At 39.1% G+C, this 22,396-nt stretch overlaps 1 protein-coding gene across 2 annotated transcripts in view; it reads right to left on the bottom strand.

Moving 5' to 3' along the window:
• The window catches only part of LOC137261825 (tRNA (guanine-N(7)-)-methyltransferase non-catalytic subunit WDR4-like), a 114,686-nt gene that overhangs the window by 67,941 nt on the left and 24,349 nt on the right, over positions 1 to 22,396 (bottom strand). For both annotated transcript variants that reach the window (XM_067799617.1, XM_067799616.1), the window contains exon 4: positions 18,899 to 19,033. In XM_067799617.1, coding sequence (XP_067655718.1) covers positions 18,899 to 19,033 — 135 coding nt within the window. The remainder of the gene's footprint in view (positions 1 to 18,898; positions 19,034 to 22,396) is intronic.

The raw sequence follows: 22,396 nt of genomic DNA, 5'->3' as shown, positions 1-22,396 counted from the left end.
ATATTGCTGTCGGTGTTTATCAAATAAAGAAACAAACTTGAAATCGGCGTTATGGTCCACCATTCAGAACTCCTGGTACATTTGCAGCATTAACTTATGAATATCTTGATACACAAGGCTGAGTGAGTGAGTTTAATTTTCCCTGCACTCAGAAATGTTTCATCTGTATGGCGGCAGTCTGAAAATAATTGCGCCTGAACCAAACAATACAGTGACCAACAACATGAGCATTGACCTACACAATTAGGATACGAGGACACCTGAGGCATTACATGTTTCCCTTGTCTTGTTTGTTTACAACTGTTTGTTGTGTAACGCCACATTCAGCAATACATGGAAGCACTCAGTATTGGGTACAGTGACAGGTTATCACCAAAGTGATAGATAATGACTACTAGATTCGTTAAGTGTGGAAAACAAAGTGAAAATGACATACACAAATTCTAAATTGGTAAGATTCTCCCCAATCGAGTTAAAATCACCTCCTTCCCTAAGTACATATAATATAAGTAAAGGATTGTCACAGCTGTTAATAAACGGTGGTGAAAATGGCATGGAAAAGGGTGGATAAAGGATTGTGGAACACAGATAAAGGATTGTGGAAATTCCATGGACAAGCATGGGGGGACAATGATGGATGAAGAACATGATGACCCTCAGGTTACACAGATGGGGCATGGGGCAGGTCTTTCAACACTGATCCTTCAGAAGTGGGAGATGATACCAAAAGCAGCCATTACAGCATAACTTTGGGCCACACGTTGTTGAACAATGATTAAAAGATGCTGCATTGGCTAGAACCCTCTTCAAACACATATCATTTTCACAAACAGATCAAATTCTGTCCTTTTCAGGGTTGGAAAAAAAAAACAGCGAGCTGCTGTGCATTACATTTCCTAGCGAGGCGATTTGTGGAAATTACAGGAATTTTGTCAACATTTGACTTTAACCATTCCGCTAGCAAGCTGTTACTGCAAGTCCACACTGGCACTGGGAAATGTCGTCCACAACCGGCCTATCACTGGGAACACCTTCATTTATTAAATAAACTAAAGTTGCCCTTATTTCCAAATCCAAATAAAATTCAATTTCCTTGAGGTGTCCTCTATAATGATCAATTTCCTCTGTCTGCCAGCTATAGCAGGGCTTGGGTGTAAATGAACAGCGTCGTAACGAGCTGGAAGCTCGGGGTGAAACATCGGCGAACATCAAGTGACTAACGGTGGATATTCTTAAAGACGAAGGAGCCACAATAAGAGTTAGCCTCGTAACCAAAACCTCTACTGTCAGAATGTTTCCGCTCCATGGCTGAAATTCTGCAACATTTGACGCCCTGCTCGCCCCGACGCTTAACACAATTTGTGATTTTCCTGGCCTGATTCGGAGACGGGAAGGGGGATAATCATGGAAGGAGACAAACCGCTGGTGTTTACAGGCAACTTTGATCAATCGCCCAGACGATACCAAGCGACGTTACCTGACGTGCTTAACAGTAATTTTTCAGTAATTACACGGGGCAAGATCGTTGACCTTCAGTTAAAGAACACCTAAAAACACTTTTTGACCATGGGCAGTGAAATTACCTATATTCCTAGCAAAGTTGGTAAATGGTAGAATCTTTTCCCACAAAATCAAAGAACAGTTTGTGCATTATCAGTTACCAAGAGGTCAACTTTTTTTTCTGCAGTCCTTTTTTAATGAACCAGAATTGCAATTTACAAAATCAAACTTCTAGTTTCTGCCACTAGTGATGACTTCGATGTGTATTGCATTGTCTTCTAATGATGCGATTCTGTTTGATGCATAGCACAAAATGCTATCATTATTTATTTTCTTTTAAAATGTTTATTTTGATAGCAAGCAACAGTGAAAATTTGACATAAGCATCAATTCTGAGTGAAAACTAACAATTTTAAGGTCAACAATACATAGCATGATATGAACAAGAGTATCGATGTATTTATCGTCAGATAATGTACCAAGATTATCGATGCTGTGATAAATTGTCACAGCTCTAATAACCTATTACGACACCAATGCTAAAGAATATTTACAGTTAGACAACACAGATCTCATACAAAATGGTGGCAACGGTAACGTAAGTCATAACAATTTGTTAACATCATAAACACTGCCATGTAACATTTGGACATAAACAAAGAAAACAAACAGTTCTGGCCATGCAGCATTTGGTTATAAACAAAGGAAACAAAAGGTTCCGACAATTCAAGAATTAAAATCTGGGCAAATCAATGATTCAGACCTACAAGGTTGCTGTCAGCAATATTCCAGGTATATGGTAACAGTCTGTAAACAATGAAGTCTGGGCCAGACAATCCAGTGATCAACTGCATGAGCATCAGTCTATGCAATGGGGATATGATGACACATGTCAACCAGTCAGCGAGCCAGGCTAACCAATACCATTAGTCTTTGGATAGACAAAAATGTTAGCTTGTCATTGATTGTCATTGCCAAAATGATGTGACATGACTGAATATTTATTACCTGATGGTTTTAACTTGGATTTTCATTAAGTTCTTTGAACAGTATAGGGATACACATTATGGTGAAAACTATGTCACCTTTTTGACGAACATGACAGAGCATATTCTTATCTCATAAAGGAGTGCGACCATAAATTGCCACATGAAAAGTTATGGATGTCAAGTTCTTTAATATTGGTCAGGGACATGACGTTCAGAGTATATAAAAATATACTCCATAAGTTTGTGTTATTATCATAAAGAAGTTGACATCCATAAATTTCACCTCGATTTTCAAAACTGACACAAAACCATTTTAAACAGAACAATTCTTTCTAAAATGGTTAATTCCTTTCCAAAAGGCTATAAATAAATGATGTTTGAATAAACATGCCAAGATATCAATTTACAAAAGAGTGTTAATTGGCAACAGAAACAATTCAGTTACAATCCAGATAGGTCATGGTAGGGTGGTTGAACTGTACTCATTCGGTTTGTCTCATCCACAAACGAGAAATTATGTCAACTGTCCCCATCAACAAAGTGTAAATGAATTGGTTATGAAAATATCTCATAAATTATTCACTTAGCACATACAAGCTTGTCTTCAGTGCATCAAAGCAGAGAGATCAAATGAAAGATTGACTCCATCAAACAAGAAACAATTAGCTGCAAGCAGGCCTTGTCTCACCAGAAGACCGGGATGATCCAATTAGCAAGGGTCTCTTGTTAAGAGAGAACTGAGACTACACAAACAGTACACACAGCAGTTCCTGTCGAATATAAATGTTCTTAGCTTCAGGGGAAAATGTCAAGAAATCCTGGTTTAACTTCATCTTGATTGCTTAGATATACCTAGATTCAAAGGCCCAACTAGAAACGTTCACAAACCCTGTCTCTGCCTTTGGGTATAGCATCGTCAAGACAAGTTCTAAAATTTCTGGGTGTAAGTTTAAAGAAATCTTGCTTTATTTCAAGAGCTTCTTTTTAGAAATGTTGGCCTAATGGATTAAGATCAAGAAATGTTAAGCAACGTTGGTTTAGTTTAAAGAGCTAGAAATGTTCAGTTTCAAGATCAAGAAATGTTAAGCAATGCTGGTTTAGTTTCAAGATATAGAAATGTGTAACAATGTCTGTTTAGTTTCAAGATATAGAAATGTGTAGCAATGTCGGTTTAGTTTCATGAAGTTGTAATGTTTAGCAGTCTTGGCTGAACAGAATTCCTGGTAAATCTGGTGGAGTTGAAATCCTGGTAAATCTGGTGGAGCTGAATTCTTAGTAAATCTGGTGGAGCTGAACTTCTGGTAAATCTGGTGTGGAGCTGTACCTGTGTACCCTATCACTGGCCATTGCAATGTGTAGTTGAGAAGCTAACTAACCACAGCTTTAACGTCAGAACTATGCTGGCCAAAATACAAGTCTTAACCTGTCTCTGATTGGAAATTGCGAGCCAGGTCAAACACATTTGTCATGTGGCATCATTTTCAGAGGTGTTAACAAACAGACTGAATTTACTTGGCAGAAAAAGTCTCACCTAGACTGTATCGTATGTGGAGTAACTAACATTGAAAATGTGATGACAGAGATGCGAGTGGTGTTTGTATGTGACTGTCACAACCTGGCAACACTTGAAAATACTGAACATTACTTAATGATACTGATCACTTTCGTTTGAATTTTTTCCTGCTGCACTTAATTGAGTAGTTTTTGCTATCAGTGATGTCAGTGTTCTGTCTTATTCTTGTCACATATATGTAAGAGGGATTAAGTCAGAATACTTGTCACCATCGTCTATGAGTTGTTGGTACTTTCGTCACTGTTGTTTAATGCTACAATCACAAGTTTTACAGACATATTATAACAGCTTTTTCATAATCAAATATGGATCAGACCAACTTGTGATTGATGCTAAGAGCATCTTCTAACAGTGGAAGATTACAATGACATTAAATGAGACCCAGAACGTGACCATTAAGTGGGAAAAGTATGTGGCCTAAATAATCACTCATATCACTGACTAACATTGATCTGCTTTAAAACATAACTTGTCTGGTTTGCTATTTAATGCCACATGCCTATCAAACTAATAGATGCATACATTTTTTAACTTCATTAATAATTCTAACAACATTTGTAAACTCATGGTTGTAAAGGTGTAAAGAATGAGCTAGGTTTTCCACTAAACCCATCATATAAATTGCACTTCATGTAAATTAAATATTTAATGTCATCAAAAAGGAATCTTTCTCAGCGATAATTACACATCAATGCATCAGAACTGCTAAAATCATAAGCGTAGCAATTTTAAAAACACACAAATTACAATCATATTTAAAACACAATGATGAAGAAATACTCTCTCTTGAATGTCTTCATCACTGAATTAAATTTTCCGATGGGAGTGAAAGTGTAAAGTGTGAGGACTAAATCCGATTAGCACCCTTATTTTAGCAACGTTGTGTATTTGATTAACCACAATCACCAACATGACACAAAAACAACCACAAACAGAAGCAAACCATATTTCAGGATAACCATTTAATTGGTAGTTTTTTACCCATTCCATAATCGCATTTCGTGAAAAAAGGCCCCATTTATGTGGCTGTCAATCAAATGAAGATAATCGGCAAATTTGTCGTAATTTTGGTGTAAGTTTGCGTCGATTGTGTAGCAACGGTGATATAAACAACAAACGACGAGTCCTATCTCCATCGCCGTGTGGATATCACCAAGCAGTCACTGCCAAGACAGACCAAGGACAATTACCAAACTCACTCGACTGGAATAACGCAGATTACACAATAACGGATCGATATTTCTCCATTCATAACTCCAAAGAGTGTCACCACAGTCTAATGTAACGGTGGGTTTCATGTTCCAGCAATATTTGCAACAATTTCCAAAGCTAACAACCCTGTCGAAGAGTTCACCCCGACATCGCATTGCATTAGATTTACAGACACGGTCTGAAGTGTGAGTCTCAAAAAGTCCCTTGGGGGCCCAATACAAAATGCAGGCTGGGATCGTGATTACATACGTGATTACATACGTGATTACATTTGATTTGATATACTCATCTGCTTTTTGTGCTTCTACATGTCACTTTGTTTAACCACACACAGGAGATTTTATGTAATCACCATGACTGTCCCAAACTCCTAACATCATTTGATTAGTTGCTTGTTGTGTTTGGAGCTCTTCAGGGGGCAATGTATAACACGGATCTCCTAATTCTGACAATTCAATTCATGTCATGACTGAATAAGCATCAACCGTTTACAGTTTCGAATTAGTTCAGTGAAAACACTCACTCAGAGAGGTAACAAAACAGGAAGAGATGGTTGGATTTCTTACACTTTATTTTAACACTGATAGCGTCAAGGTTGTGTTATCCAGTGATAACCGTGTTATCCAGACACATCCAGTTTGAGATTGTTTGTCTAATGTTACATGCACTGTAAATCATGAAGTTAATGCACCAACTAACAAAAGTGAGTGCGGACCCTAATCTAAAATGCATCTTGAAAAGAATGCCAGTTGCCTCTGGTCTTCAAAAACTTATCAACAAACAATAACAAAGACGTTAGAATTCCTTGATACTGAACGGAGTGATAGTTTGATGTAATATGATCACATACAAACCAAACACTTAAAAAATGACACAAGTAACATGTTCCATGGAAACAAAAGCAGGAAATCCTAAATAAGCCATACAAATGACATAGGTCTAGTAACCAACAAAGATAGTAAAGGTGCAATCCTTTGACTGTAAATGCAGCATTGTCATATATTCACTACAACTACTTCTATTTTTTTGGACTTGACAACAAACATTAAGACCTCAGCTGGTCAACGACGAATATGACTGCTCCGTCACTTGGTATAGAACTTGGTGAGATGCACTATATCTAACACTCAAATTAAGCTCAATGTTCCATTTCAATGTTTAATGTGAGTTTTGTCTGCTTCCAACCATGTGACATGAACCAGAACAGACTGGTGTCACTGTCTTAACAAACATACTTTTGAAACGGTATCAGGTTTTTGGGCTTGCTGACTTGGTTGACACATGTCTCTGTATCCCAGCTGTGTAGATCCTTGCTCATGACATCAATCACTGAATTGTCTGGTCCAAACTCACGACAACTATGCTTGTCGTAAGAGGTGACTAACGGGATCGGGTGGTCAGGCTCGTTGACTTGGTTGACACATGTCATCGGTTCCCAAATGCCCAGATTGATGCTCATGTTGTTGATCACTGGATTGTCTGGTTCAGACGGCTTGATTATTTACAGACCGCCACCATATAGCTGGAATATTGCTGAGTGCGGCATAAAACTAAACTCACTCACTCATTCTATTAATACATCACCATAAAGAATCACCTTGTTACTTTGTGAATCAGTAAGTTTAGTGTGTACATTCCACAGATATAATGACGCTCTGTAAATAATTGAGTCTGGACAAGACAATCCAATGATCAACAGCAAGAGCATCAATCTACACAACTGGGATACAATGACATGTGTCAACCAAGTCAGCAAGCCAGACCAACCAATACCATTAGTCACCTCTCAGGATAAAAATGGGCTGCTGTAGATCAATTTATGTACTCTTGTATCAGTAGTGATTCTTAATCTTATCATATGGACATTCCAGTTAGGACTTTGGCTCCCAACCTGTGTGTGGCAACTACATTTATCAGATGGTCACCATGGTTACTTGGTTGGGTTAACTGAATAGAAAGGTGTTTACATTCACAGATCGTCCCATCTACTAACACTATGTTCTTGTATACAGCAAGATGCCCGGCATGTCCATGACACAAGCATAAATCTCAATGAACACATGCTAGTACAGTTTGAATCCTCTTTCATGATTCATCTGATCCAGTTCTCTGTTCATAGAGAGTGTGCGAATTTTTCAATTCAAATTGGAACATTCCACCTGTATCACAGCAAGGGAGACAAGGACTGGGTTTCAGCCCATCTTAAGCATGTGGGACTGAGAAGAACAGATTCCTGTTGCATTATGCTCTTTGTAACAGATCCTGCCGAAATGTTGTGGATTTGGTGTGTTCCTGACTTACTAACTCCCTTCACTAACTCCCATTTACCGGTTTGAACAAATCTTAGCGCTGAGAATGAGTGAATGTGTTGAGTTTTGTCTCATTTAGCATTACCACATGGATTCCCGTGCTGGGAACTGAAGCCTTACCTTCATAATGATGAGCAAACACATTAACCACCGAGCTACCCCACAGTCCCTTAATGCTAAGGCATAACCCATATATCATTAACAATGACTTACAACACAAACACTACAAAGGTACAAATTTCCTTTAAAATTAATGGTTAATTTGTGCACAAACTGTTCACATTAATGCAGAAACCTGCATTTTTCATGCAAAAAAAAAAACAAAACACAAAATTAATTTTGCATGCGTGTTTTGCGTGCATAGATTCTTATCTGCTTAATTTCAAAATGTACCATAATAAACAGCTACAAATAAGAACAAATTTTGAAATGATTCAGGATTGTTACAAAATTTTCACACATGCATACAATCTGAACTACATATCACTTTATTTCTGCACGCACCTTTAAAAAACCTAACATGACAGTGACAAAGCTTTTGGAAGGACATAACAAACAGTCCTTAATTCACAGTTGTATGAAGCAAGTTTGCCATACAAAGGTATAAGGCAGCCTTGTGTATAATACATCTAGCTTTAAAAAGAGACTCAAAATCCAATTTAAAATTATTCTCTTTATCTTGTTATATCACACACATCTAGAACTGAACTACAAGAACAATCTCCAGCTTAATAACATATTATTTCATTAAAACCATACCGTCTGAACCACTCAAGCCAACGTATTTACTTTCAATTAATGACATTCGTCATCCAAATGAAATATTTACATACCTGGCACTAGAGATAATTCCTAGCATACACCTGGTAGCTTCCCCTGAAGAAGGCTGATGCAGATGTCATAATTAGCCAAATTAATAAAAACAATAGGGGTTCTCATTTTATGAGCCCATTTTCCCAGCCCCTCCCGAAAAGATATTGGCAGTATTTTGAATCTGCCACATTTAGTCAAACTGCACAAATTCCCATACATCGTAAGCAGACACGGCCATGTCCTGGTTCCATATTTATTACCAAATTGACAGGTCGAGGAGAATTGAAATGAAACATGACAAAGTAGCCTGAAAATGATGATACAACGCTGACCGCCGAGTCTGCTAGACCTTGGTTATCAAGCCATCTCGACATGCCTTCCCTAAACAAGCACGATACTAATCAGTAAGATGTCTTATTAATATTTTTTCTGTAATTTCAAATGAAAAATGGCAGGGATTTTTCCATTATGGGTTGGCGCTGACATGATATGATATTATCCCCCCTCCTCCCGACTAGTCCTATGGAGCCGACAGCGTCAGTAGCATGGACAGCTTTTGTCGAGGTTATGTATTTCAAATATCACCAGCTGATTATGCGAAATATTGAGACAATTGTAGCTTATTACCTGTCAGGGAAAGAAATATGAAATATGTGAGATGGAGGCTTATTCGGGAGATAACATCAATTATAAAATCTTTCGGTAACATTTGTGGGTGTGCGCTGTTGCTTTAGAGACAATATGAAAAGAATACAGGAGATGGAGTTTGTTTCCGTATAAAGTTTCAGAAAGGATAAGCCAGATATCACATTACCGTGACTTTACAACGTTTTGAATTATATGTGGGGCAGAACATTACACAGGATTAAGAGATGGAAAGATTGTGTTGGAGAATGTTTAAGTGTGTTGTTCATGTAATAAGAAACTATATGTGAAGGTGGTGTCACTCCCAAGACAATCACTCCCAAACATTGAATGGTTCCACAGACGGATTATATACACATTGTAAAACATTATTTTGACACTCTTGCTCCCTATGATCATTCTCCATGATATACAGTGGTAAGGAAGCTTGAGAGACATTGCACATGGGAAGCACCTGACAACATTTAACAGAGTTACCATGTGGAAAAACAATGTCTATCAATGCATGACAATACATGACAGTTGGAAAACAAACCATGACATAATTTACATGGAAGGCAACTGTTTAAGCTGTTTGAAAGAGTCGGCATATATGGGTAGAATATGTCTATCCATGCAGTCAATAGCCAATGTACTGTGATGACAAAACCACCATCCATCCCTCTACATACTGCTAGTATCAACACTATACAACTACTGTATAGAATGACATTAACAATACTGCCATCAACATAAGTACTGCCAGTATTAATACACAGCAACCACTCTACACAATGATAACAAAACAACCATTCATCTTAGTACTGCCAGTATTAATAAGTATTAATACTCAGCAACCAGTCTACACAATGATGGTAACAAAACAACCATTCCTCATAGTACTGCTAGTATCAATACTCTGCAACCAACTCTACACAATGATTATGTGACTAACTAAACCATCCATCTATTTAGTCACTGCTGCAATGCTAGTATTAATACTCGGCAACCAGTCTACGCAATGAACCTAACAAAACAACCATTCATGCAGACACAGCCTATTCATTCACAATATGCACAGTTTGAACAAATATGTTTCAATCAGAATTATTCCAACTAGCAGCCAGTAATACGGAATAATCATTGCCAGAGATCCACCTGCTATGTTGTCTTGTGAACACATCTATCCAGTAGGTATTCCAATCACCCGCATCACATGAACTGCTGAATCCGGTGCATCATGTCAAGCACAGCCTCACCAAACAATTATTCTACCACACACACAATACACTCACAAGCAGTAATGAATTTCGTATTTCATGGTTTACAACCAAAACCAATTGTTACAGAAAACAATTGACGCGTTTTTTCCATTAATGTAATTCATAACTGTCATGAATTTCAACTGTCAGTCGTCATTACTGACGTCGTAGTCAGACATATTGTAATGAGGTATGGTAGAGAGGGGAACAATGAGCGCCGACCAGACTGTATTTATATCAGCTTCATACTCGCTATATTCAACACTCTCTCTCAAACGGTTTGATTTGTTTATCATATTCATAGACAAGTGGAAGCTTGGTGAATTTGAGCAATGCTTTGTACACCAGTCGACCTTGACATATTGAACACGTATCGGAGTCTGCTGTCAGGGCATAAGATTTTACTGTGTTTTGATTTAAACACTATGCAAATACTGTGCGGGAAGTACTACAGAAGTACTGTGACAGTACTGTGCATGTGACAGGTGTGTAACGCTAGACCTGAATACTGAATGAGAATTGAAAACGAGTAGGGTTTAAGCAATACTCCAGAGTGAGTGAGTGACTTGAGTTTTCGCCACTTTTCACTACCAGCAATATCCATGCAGCACACACCAGAAATGTGCTTCACACATTGGACCCATGTGGGGAATTGAACTGGAGCTTTTGACATGGCAGGCGAACACTTTAACCACTAGGCTACCCCACCACCCACTATTCCAGCAAGATCATGGTCGGGGACACCAGATATATATGTGAGACAGTGTGACAGTTTAGTACTGTGTGAGAGTTGAGTACTTTGTGACAATTTAGTACTATGTGAGAGTTGAGTACTTTGTGACAGTTTAGTACTGTGGGAGAGCTCAATACTCAGTGATCATTTCATACAGTGTGAAACTTGAGTACTGTGTATGAGTTTCTTTGTGACAAAAATTGTGAGTCAGTGAAAGATTGATGGAGCATCTCTATCAGTGTTCCAAGTGAGTACTGCCATGAAATTGCCTAGTTGTAAATATGCATTGTCCAAAGAAATTAAACTAGCTTGACCAAAACAGACCAAATCAGCTTCTGGGAAACCAGTCACACATAAATGGATATGTGTATTTTGACCAATAGAGCATAAGAATTAAAAAAAATAAACACTGTGTCCTAAGAAAGACCAAACATAATACCGATTGGAATTAATCACCTAACACTACTGCTGCCTCACTGTCAGCACTGACAACACCAAGACTAAGTACAGCTTTTACAAATTCAGTTTCTGACTTGGTGGCAATAATCATATACAGTCTTTGGATACGGTCATTTCATATCTGGCATCACCATGACAACACAAACACTATGTACACCATGATACTGTACAAATGACTGTACACCGGTCAAAACACTGCAACGCAATCTTAGGCAGCATTTTCCCTGCTTGTCAATCGCAACATATTTCCATATCAATTTTCAGGCAGCATCGTGAGAATGAGGAATAACGTCAGCCCAACAGGAAATAGAGCGCCCACCACTCACTCAGAGATCTGAGGCGTAACAGCAGCGCGCCGTACAACAATGGATGCAACAATGCAACAATATGAAATCTCTCCCTCTGAAAACTTCCGTAGGTCTTATTTCAGAAGCTCCAGCACATAGTCGACAACTCGGATTAATGCATGCATAATGCTGTTAAAAATAGCGCATTTCACAAACCCATGGAAATGGTCCTGTTCCAATTAAACTATCAGGATGTGCTTTAAAGCTGCCTGCGAATAATAAGAGAAAGCCTGCAATTTAATTAATCTGTCTAAAAAAATTGCTAAAAGATTTAATGTATCCGTCAAATTGCAGCTTGGAAAGTGTCTTTAGTTGATGGAAAAGGCGGGCCACAACAAGAAGTTTGCTCAATCGCTGAAATGTATATTTTGTTGGGGATCTTAGGAATGAGTCGTATAAGAGCTGCTTTTTGACATGAGCAAGGAATAAAGTTTCATGAAGTGTAACTTTTTATATGTCAGGCAGTGTCTCTGTTTCTCTGGTATCTATTGTAGAAGGCGTGCTTCCCGAGAAACATTCTTCAAATGAAGAACAAAAACTAAATAGCAATTCCATAGTTAATGTTATATGTACATAATATCAGCTGGAACTGGATAGATCTATATTTTAAAAACACCTAAAGATCAAGGATTTATGTCATTTAAGAGAAAGATTATTTTGAAACCATTTGAGTTCATAAGTACAAAAGGATTGAAGAGAATATGATAACCGCTTATTTTCAGTACAGCTAACAAAATCTCTTCGCTTTCATATCCACTAAAAAAAACACACTTGTCACCTTGAAGGACAAACAATTCATAGTTAAGATTTCAAAGGCCGCAGTAAATTACCAACCATTCCTGCCAGTTTGACCTTCAAAAACAAAACATGGCTAAACCCTTCACAATTGATACGACCATGTCAAAACTAATCCTGTTGCTCAACAATCAGAGCAATATTGTCAATAACTCGTCCATAACAATGTAGATGTAAGTGACGCCACTGCATCAAACCCAGCTCAATATACAGCTTCCTTGTCCTTTAATGCCAATATGGAATCAAGAGCAGTATACACTCGCTACTCAATCCCACGACTGGGGACCTTTTATCGGTGAACTCTGTTACCGGTAAAGCTTTCAGTGCTGTAGAGTTTAACCCAGTGGATTCACGCAAGAGCGAAATTCAAGCCTCCAAAGTCTCGCAGCCATGTGAGAAATGACAGGCGGGTGTGAGTCGATGTACATTTCCCTGTGGAATAATTGAGTATTTATGTGCACAAATATTGGAAATGGACTTGGGATATACTTTGATATCAAACCAAATCTTTTTCCTTGGTGCCAGATATATATTGGACAGTGTGTGACAGTCATGCTGCTCAGAGAGTGAACATATGTCAGAGTGTAACTGTTAGAATTACACAGGAATAAAACTCAGGGCTTGATTTAATAAAAATAAAAACTCCTTGCACCTGGTGTAACCGTAGGTAATATTCTTGCTGCACCAAAAAAAACCACCAAAAAACCCAGCTGCACCTGTGTTCACTATGAAATTATATATAACAGTGGAGTTTTGGGATTGATTCAGATCAAAAACATTTTGCGTCCTTATTTCATAAAATTTCAAGACATGAACAGCACCAATCATTACATCACTGTCCATGCAGTGATTAATCAGGACAGTCCATCAATGTTCTGTTTCCAGCTAAAGTCTGTGTTCTTTAAACAGCAAAATATTAACAAGCACTTAGTGCAAGTTGGTATAAATGTGGTTGCATTTCGCAGTTTCAAGTTGCACCAGTGCAAGTTGGTACAAATGTGGTTGCATTTCGCAGTTTCAGGTTGCACCAGTGCAAGTTGGCATAAATGTGGTTGCATTTTGCAGTTTCAAGTTGCACCAGTGCAAGTTGGTATAAATGTGGTTGCATTTCGCAGTTTCAGGTTGCACCAGTGCAAGTTCCAAACATTAAGTTGAGCCCTGAAATTGTTTGAGTTGTGTTGTCTCTGGTGCCAGCTTGTTGTGATTGAACAATCTGTTTTCTGTAGACATCCATGTAAGAGATGATTTTACATTTAAACACCTGCATAAGAAACATTATCGTGGACACCTGAGCACGAGCAGCAAAGAGAACATGTTGGTCTGTAGACACCTGTGCTAGAGACATTTCATCTCTCAACACCTGTAAGATAAGATTAATAATTCCTTTGTTCTCCTGAGAGAATTCTGTGTCTAACATACAGCAAAACCTGCAACTTTATTCAAAGACATATGAAAAAAAAACTATGATATGTTTTTGATTACACAATGCCATTAGAAAGTGGTCAAAGGCCAGAGATCATATGATTGGGATTACACTCTCTTAGTAAAGTACAGATTCTAGTAATTCTGGGGTTGGGTCCCATCTGAGATTCAAATCTTTACTTTATTAAGACAGTGTAATTACAAAAGTAACACACGTTTTGTTACACTATATGCAAAACCTTGCATTATACCTTTCAACTTACCTTTAACACCTCCCTGTCACAGATTGATATGCACCATTTCTCTTATTCCCTGCTCATCCATTCTTGTTATCATACATTACATTGCAGTTCTCCCTTCTTCCACGAACTAGAACCTATTATCTCTCTACCCTAGACCACTGTACTGCATCTTTCCTATTCTTTCAGTCTTACTTCGATCTACCATCTATCCGAGATTCTCTTGTCATTCTCCTTCAGTCATACTTCTATCATTCTATATTCTAAAAAGATCTACCTTGTTTTTCATGATAGTTGTGGCATATCCAAATTAAACCATTCATTATTCTCACATTCTTTCAGTCCTTTTGCATATCTTTCGTCTTCTACTTCTTTGATCAAATAGTGTTTTGAGGTAATCACAATCATGCTGAAGAAGAGCCCTGCCAAGTACTGTGTCCATCTCTCATAAGATGCTGTTTAGTATCTCATTGTCTAATAGTATTGTCTATCAAACAACCACTCCATCCAAAATTGCCATTCTGGAGAAAATCCTTCTGAAACTTTTCCATGTATCAGGACCCTGTCATAAGGTTCTGTATCATAGGACCCAATCACCAGAACCTTCTCTAATAGGACCCTCCCTGATAAACACTGTCTCATGCTGTCTGATACTATCCCATCAGTGGGACTTCTGTATGACAGGACCCTCCCTTCTAGGACCTCATCTGATATAACTCCTTCAAAAGAACCCCCTTTGCTTGGACCTCTCTGTTAAGACCCCCTCTGCTAGGACCCTGTCCACTTGGACCCTCTCGGTTAGAACCCTGTCTGCTAGGACGCTCTCTGCTAGGACCCTGTCCACTTGGACCCTCTCGGTTAGAACCCTGTCTGCTAGGACGCTCTCTGCTAGGACCCTGTCCACTTGGACCCTCTCGGTTAGAACCCTGTCTGCTAGGACGCTCTCTGCTAGGACCCTGTCCACTTGGACCCTCTCGGTTAGAACCCTGTCTGCTAGGACGCTCTCTGCTAGGACGCTCTCTGCTAGGACCGTGTCTGTACCCAGGTTGAGCATCTCCTCCAGCATGGCAGCTTCATCACACGTCTATACAAAGTGAGTCACAACCACAACAATAAAACCAATCATAAAAGCAGACGAGAAATAACGACACCATAAAAGACTTGGTAACACCTGTGTGATGCATTGTCTCAAAAGTTATCTTCATTGATTTGCCAGTAATTTCTCCTACCCTAGCCGCCACATCCTTCAACCATCCTATCAGGAAAGCTGTGCAATGGCCACACAAGCAAAACATACAAAACTTGTAATTTCCTTCCAAATTAGAAAATCATGACTGTAAGCCTTTCGATCCCTACCTCTAAAGATGGGTGGGTGAGTTTTTAAAACCCAATATGAATCTCTCCTAATCAATTGATTTCAAGGACCTTCCTATCAGATGTCAGCAGTGGTGAACTTAAATTACTTTGTGTCGCTCACAAGGTTTAACATCGCTCCACAATAGATGCTTCTTGTTTTTAACAGGAAGGCATTCAATCACAAAAGTTGTTTACCAATTTGGAACCATTTGACACCGTGTCTATAAGAAGTCGAGTGAAACAGCTAAAGATTGATTACATTTTAAAGCATTGTATAATTGCTATCAAATGAAGTTACCAGAACTCATTTCAATGGGTATGTTAGACTGTCCATAGATGGTTTTACTGATCTAAAATATCCCAGGATTCTCTGTTTTTATTCAACTGTATAGAGACAGTGGTTGAAGCACCTGGAGTCCTGCAGGGTAGCAGTGAAAAGTTGAATTTCTAAAACCTGAAATGTAGGATTATGGGTTCGATTGGTCCAGATTGCTTCTATGTTTGACAGCCTGATTCCCTGTCACACAGACGGTGATACGACCGATATACTGTTTCAAGCATTGATAATTCAGTCTATTGCAGTGGTGTAGCCTAGTGGTTAAAGCAGTCACTCATCACACCAAAGATCCGGGTTCCATTCACCACATGGGATTAATGTGAGAAGCCCATTTCTGGTGTCCCCCAAACATGATATTCCTGGAATATTGCTAAAAGCGGCATCAAACCAAACTCACTCGCTAACTATTGTCTTCTTACCCCAACTACACTCAGGATGTGCAAGTGAACACTTAGCTTTTAATGATGGAGTCAGCACTATTAAAAAACAACATCAATATGGCTAATAGTGGCTGAATGTTGTTTTAAGGCAGTCAGTGATTCTGAAACTACAACAACACAATCTGCAAAGTAATCAATCTTGCCAGGTAGACGTGTAACTGAAAACCAAATTCTTGGTCAGTGGATGAAATGCAATCAACAAAGTCACAGTGTCTGGCCATCCAATCCCCTTCTTACTAGGCTCATACAGCTAAGACATGATGAATCACAGACATCTCCTGAAACAAAAGCCCCCATAGTTCTGACTTTTACAGTAAATACAGTCTGGTCACAACGTGATGAAGCACAGACACTTCCTGAAACAAAAGCCCCCATAGTTCTGACTTGTAAGGTAAATACAATCTGACCAAGACATGATGAGGCAGAAACCTTTTCTGACCCAAAGTCTCCTGCACTAGGATCTAGGATCCTTAGACTTTCAAGACGAGCCCACAGGACAAGAAGGTGTAGCGTCAGTACTTGTCACTTATGTAGCATCTGTACTTGTCACTGATAAAGCATCAGTACATGTCACCGGTGAAGCATCAGTACTTGTCACTTCTTTACTGTGAATACTTCTCACTGGTGCAGCATCAGTGCTTGTCATTGGTGTGGCATCAGTACTTGTCACTGGTGTGGCGTCAGTACTTGTCACTGGTGTGACGTCAGTACTTGTCACTGGTATGGTGTCAGTAGTTGTCACTGGTGCAACGTCAGTACTTGTCACTGGTGTAGCATCGATACTTGTCACTGGTGTGGCGTCAGTACTTGTCACTGGTGTGGCATCAGTACTTGTCACTGGTGTAGTGTTAGTACTTGTCAGTGGTGAGGCGTCAGTACTTGTCACTGGTGTAGTGTCAGTACATGACACTTGTGTGGCATCAGTACTTGTCGCTGGTGTAGTGTCAGTACTTGTCACTGGTGTGGCATCAGTACTTGTCACTGGTGCAACGTCAGTACTTGTCACTTGTGTGGCGTCAGTACTTGTCACTGGTGTAGCATCAGTACTTGTCACTGATGTAGCATCAATGCTTGTATCTGGTGTAGCATCAGTACTTGTCACTGGTGTAGCAACGATACTTGTCACTGGTGTAGTGTCAGTACTTGTCACTGGTGTAGGATCAGAGAATTTTACTACTGAAGGGAAACACAAACTATATCTCTCAAAATAAGTTAAACACCAACAATTGGCTCTATCAGAAAAATCATCACCGCTGTTTGTTTTCAAAATGTGACAAAATCAGGTGATCTCTAACTTTGTTCAAGCAACATATATGACAACAGGTGAATACATCTGGACCAGAGAAACTAGTGACAGACAGTATGAGCGCTAATCCACAGGTTTTGAGTACACTGGCAACAACGTCAATAAATCAGCCCTTTAGAAACAGTATAGGGAATTGGGGCAGTTTTGTGGCTGGTCGTACCAAAGTTCTGGGTTCAGTTCCCATTACGGATACAATTTGAGGAGCCATTTCTGGTCTTTCCCATGTATATACTGATGGAACATTGAAGCAGCATAAACCTTTACCTACTCATTCACTCACTACAACCTGAACAAGTTGCTGGGGACTTGTTTAGACCCACTGTTCCCATGGAGACAGACAAGAAGTAGGTCACATTAGAGACCTTTCTCCCTGGAGAACCTGCAAACCCCACCAAAAAATAGGAACTAAATTACAGTTAAAAAACTACAAAACACAAATTCATAACTATCTATTCATAATCAAACATCTATCCTCCAACATTATCATTCAAACTTTTAATTAATTTTTTCATTGATTAAAATGAAATCTCAATTCATATTCAGCTGAATAATCTGGCAATCCTATTGAAGCCATTAACACCAAGAGACAGAACAATCACCAGTAAAAATAGGAGGGAAAACCAATTCCAAGAGCACTTTTTATCGGCGTTAAAGTGAAAGTACTTGGAGTCTTCGCGCAACCCAGTCTGCCCAACACCTGGACAGCCCTCCACACACTTCAGCCATGGAGCTTTTCATTCCGTACACATTCTAATTACTGGCGGGACCAGAACAAGGTTCTGTTCGCGCTCTGCCTCGTCAGCTCAGAGCTGCCCTGAGCAGTGTAATTCTAGCATTGGATCAGCTGACGAACCCATCCCCACTTCACATGCTCCACAAAATATTCCTCTGCACATAGAAGGCCTACCATCTGGTGGGATCTCATTGATCTCTTCTTGGGTGGGGGAGATCTTAAGGGAAGGGGGACTGCAGTCTTGGAAGCTTAAGCTAACAAAAGCTTCCAGCTTGCAAATTTTTCTTCAGTTTACTCGAATCATGCATGCATTCTCGGAACCGTCTGCGGAAAACACGCGCATGAACTGCGGCGCTTGTTTGGTGCAAGTCGGCATCTGGTCATGTGATTCCTCTGCCGTCTTGGCAGCAGAATTCCTCTGTAAACACAAACATATCATGCTGCCTTACCTTGTACTGACCAGCGTCCACTCCTGTCCAGTCCTGTACAGATGGAGCTGTTTCTGGTTGTCGCAGACGGCAAAGTACTGTCCACTCAGGGAAAAGGCCGAAGCCAGGACACGATTTCCCCCATTCTCAGTCAGCCTGGAACAGACGGAATAAACTGGAGAAAACAGCCGAGGAATCCATCAATAAAATTGACTGCCAAAACGTGGCTTCGAGAACATCATCAAGCCCTTACAATGTCGAGCAAAGTCAATATTCACCACAAAATATTGACAAGCTTTCGCTCCAGTTTCCACCAAGGGATTATACAATTATATAGATTTATTTGTCAAACAGGAATTAATTTGGTTCATTTCTGCCAAAATCTATACCAGCTTCAGTGATAAGGAGATATCACACCAGCGAGGATTACAGCTGCCTGTGACAGTAATAAAATGATTTAAACACTCACTGGGACAACACTCTACGTCTTCTGACATACAGAGAGGGTACTTAAAGAGATGGATTAAAGTCTGCATCACTCCTCCACCTTGCATCATTAATAAAAATACACTCCGACATTTGAGACGGAGGCACAGACTCACCTAAACACTTGTCTCATCTATCTTATGTAGAAATACTAAAAACTCACATCTCCCACTTGGGGAAAACAGGAGATTTGGATGCGAAATAACCTCAAAAGTCTGTTCACTGAAAATACCAAGTTCCTGAATATGCACCACAGTGGCACTGTGGTGTTGAAAATGTCACCTTGAATGTTTAATTTTTCATAAAAAATGTGATCTGTTGGGTTTTGATATGCAATGAAATGGGTTTTACAAAAATACCTCAAGATTGGAATGACTTACAGAGCCCTAATTCCCTTCACAACATGGCTTGTACTAAAAGGTTGATGCAAATGAACACTACCACAAAAAGTCTTAGACAAGTAGCCAAGGGATTTCTGAGTTAATATTTGTCCTTTGTTTCAAAAGCTTCCAGTGAAGAAAAGGCATACATCACTTCCATACATCACTTCCATACATCACTTCCATGCATCACTTCCATGCCCTCATGTCCATTAAGAATCAAGTAACGAAATGGGAGGGTGAGTATGTGAGTGAAGGAGGGAGTAATGAGCAATATTCCAGCAATATTACGGCCAGGGACACCTGGATCATAGTACTCATCCCCAATGAGGTATCGAACCTTTGACATGATGAGCTAATGCTTTAACCACTAGATGACTCCATCACCCCACGGATTTGGAGATCAAAGCAGAGCAGACACATGGTATCATAAACTTGTCCCTTCATGGAGAGTCACGGGTAGGTCTCCCTTCATGGAGAGTCAGATGCACAAAGATCTGAGTTAGAACCAGTCTTCAGTAACCCATGCTTTTCGTAAGAGGTGACTAAGGAATTCTGCTGACTTCTCATACATGTCATTGTATCCCAATTGCTTTGATTGATGCTCATGTTGTTGATCACAGGATTATCAGGTCCAGACTCGGATGTTTACAGACTGCTGCCATGCAGCTGGAATATTGTTGAGTATCGCTTAAAACTCACTCACTAATGGAGAGTGTGGAACAAACATAAATCTACAGAATCACATACCATCTAAGACTAGTCTCGACTTTTCACATAAGCACTCTTAGTCAACAAACATCCTCCTTTCTGGTATCCATTTTATGAGAATGATAATATTGGTTTTGATATGAAAACAGCCTGGAATTTCGTAATTAATTTAAGGTCACAATGAATATATTACAAAAACATAATGTCTTCATGATGTGGAAATGCATTACAACTGTAATACCAAGCAGGAGATATTTTTCCTGGCGGATTATTTGACTTAATATTTAATAATTTTGCAGAATTCAGCTTCTAACACTACCACTGTCTGTGACTACAGCCCCAGAATTCATCATCAGGGTATACATGTAATCAGATTCAAAATCCATGTCGTCATGTGCGACGTGACAGAGTGATGAACAAACAACAACGCCACCGTGCAAACAACAACACTGAAGATGAGTAGCATGTCTTAAAAGCATCCCACACATTTAGTGAAAAACATCCCAGAAAGTTTATCATCTTGGCTATCTTGAAAATGAGGGCTGAACTTGACCTCCATGTCTGAAATGCATACAACACCCAAAGGACGTAGAAGCAGGTTTATCAGTAAGTCGAGTGACCTATCAAACTGTGGGTATTAATCAACAATTTTAATGTAAGCAATGATGATATAATGAGCAACTCAGATGTATCGACTCTGCGTTCAGAGATATGCAGCACTCTGTGTAGGGGAGACTACCAGCAATGCACACACCACAGCGTCATAAACTGGCATGTCTTGGCACTATTATCTTATTGATGGTGTTCATATTTCCATACACTTCCCTGCTACGCCATGAATTGTCCTATTTGTATTTTACCATCACATACCAAGTAGGATTTTATTAAAAAAGACACTGATTCCATGGTTACCAAACTAATGTAAACCAGATATGATTATGCACATTGTTTGTTATACCGGTTTTTTCCATAAAATTTAATGTGTTCATCACAAGACTAAGAAGGTTAAAGTGCAAAGAGTGAGTGAGTTATTTAGGTTTATCACTGCTTTAATTGGTATTAAATTAGATCCAGGGAGGTCCTGGTTAGAACTAGCCTTCAGTAGCACATGCTTGTCATAAGATCGGGTGGTCATACTTGTTGGTTTGGTTGCCACGTCCTTGGTTCCCTACTGCCTCGATTGATAATCATGCTTTTGATCACTTGATTGTCTGGGTGGGTGAGGTTAAACACTGTTTTGAACAACATTCATGCAACAGCCACAAGAGCATGATGACAAATTTTGCCTTGAATATATATCAGGCAACATGCAAAATAGAAGGGCCAAACACTTCAAGTGACATGTATTTGATTTGCAGGTAACACATAATCAGATCATCTTAGACTAAAACTCCCTTTCCAAAACCATTAATGTAAGATAAAGACTTAGTTTAAGTAACGCATCTGGTGACTGAATTGTATGAGTTTCACATTTCAACAATGATATATTACGCCAAACCTTCTCTGAAAATAACAAATGCCCGTCACACATAAATGTCAAGTTTGAGCATGTTGAGAATAACTAAACTTCTGGCACTTGTGACAGGAATTATGATGCCATGGGAGCTAATATCCTAATTATTACATAATTTATTACTTTTCTCTTGAAAATAAACAGGTAGATAAGTTGAATTATTATTCATTGTTTACTGCGATTTACAAGCCACTTATACCTAAATTTATCACCGTATTAAAATATGAAATTAAATATAAAAAGGTATGGCATATAGGATATAATATATATGCCTAGAATGGAACTGACCAACAATAACTAAAAACTGTGGAAATACAACTGAATTGAGCAGTCAAATTTATACAAAACCTTACACCCCAATATATACTGAATCAGTGACAAGAAACAGAAATTTTCATAGGTGGTCTAAGGCATCTAACCCATTTGTCA

The sequence above is a fragment of the Haliotis asinina genome, chromosome 14, assembly GCF_037392515.1.
Source record: "Haliotis asinina isolate JCU_RB_2024 chromosome 14, JCU_Hal_asi_v2, whole genome shotgun sequence".
In the NCBI taxonomy this organism is placed as follows: Eukaryota; Metazoa; Mollusca; class Gastropoda; order Lepetellida; family Haliotidae; genus Haliotis; species Haliotis asinina.
The sequence above is the reverse complement of the archived record's forward strand: the minus strand, read 5'-3'. Positions and strand labels throughout refer to the sequence as shown.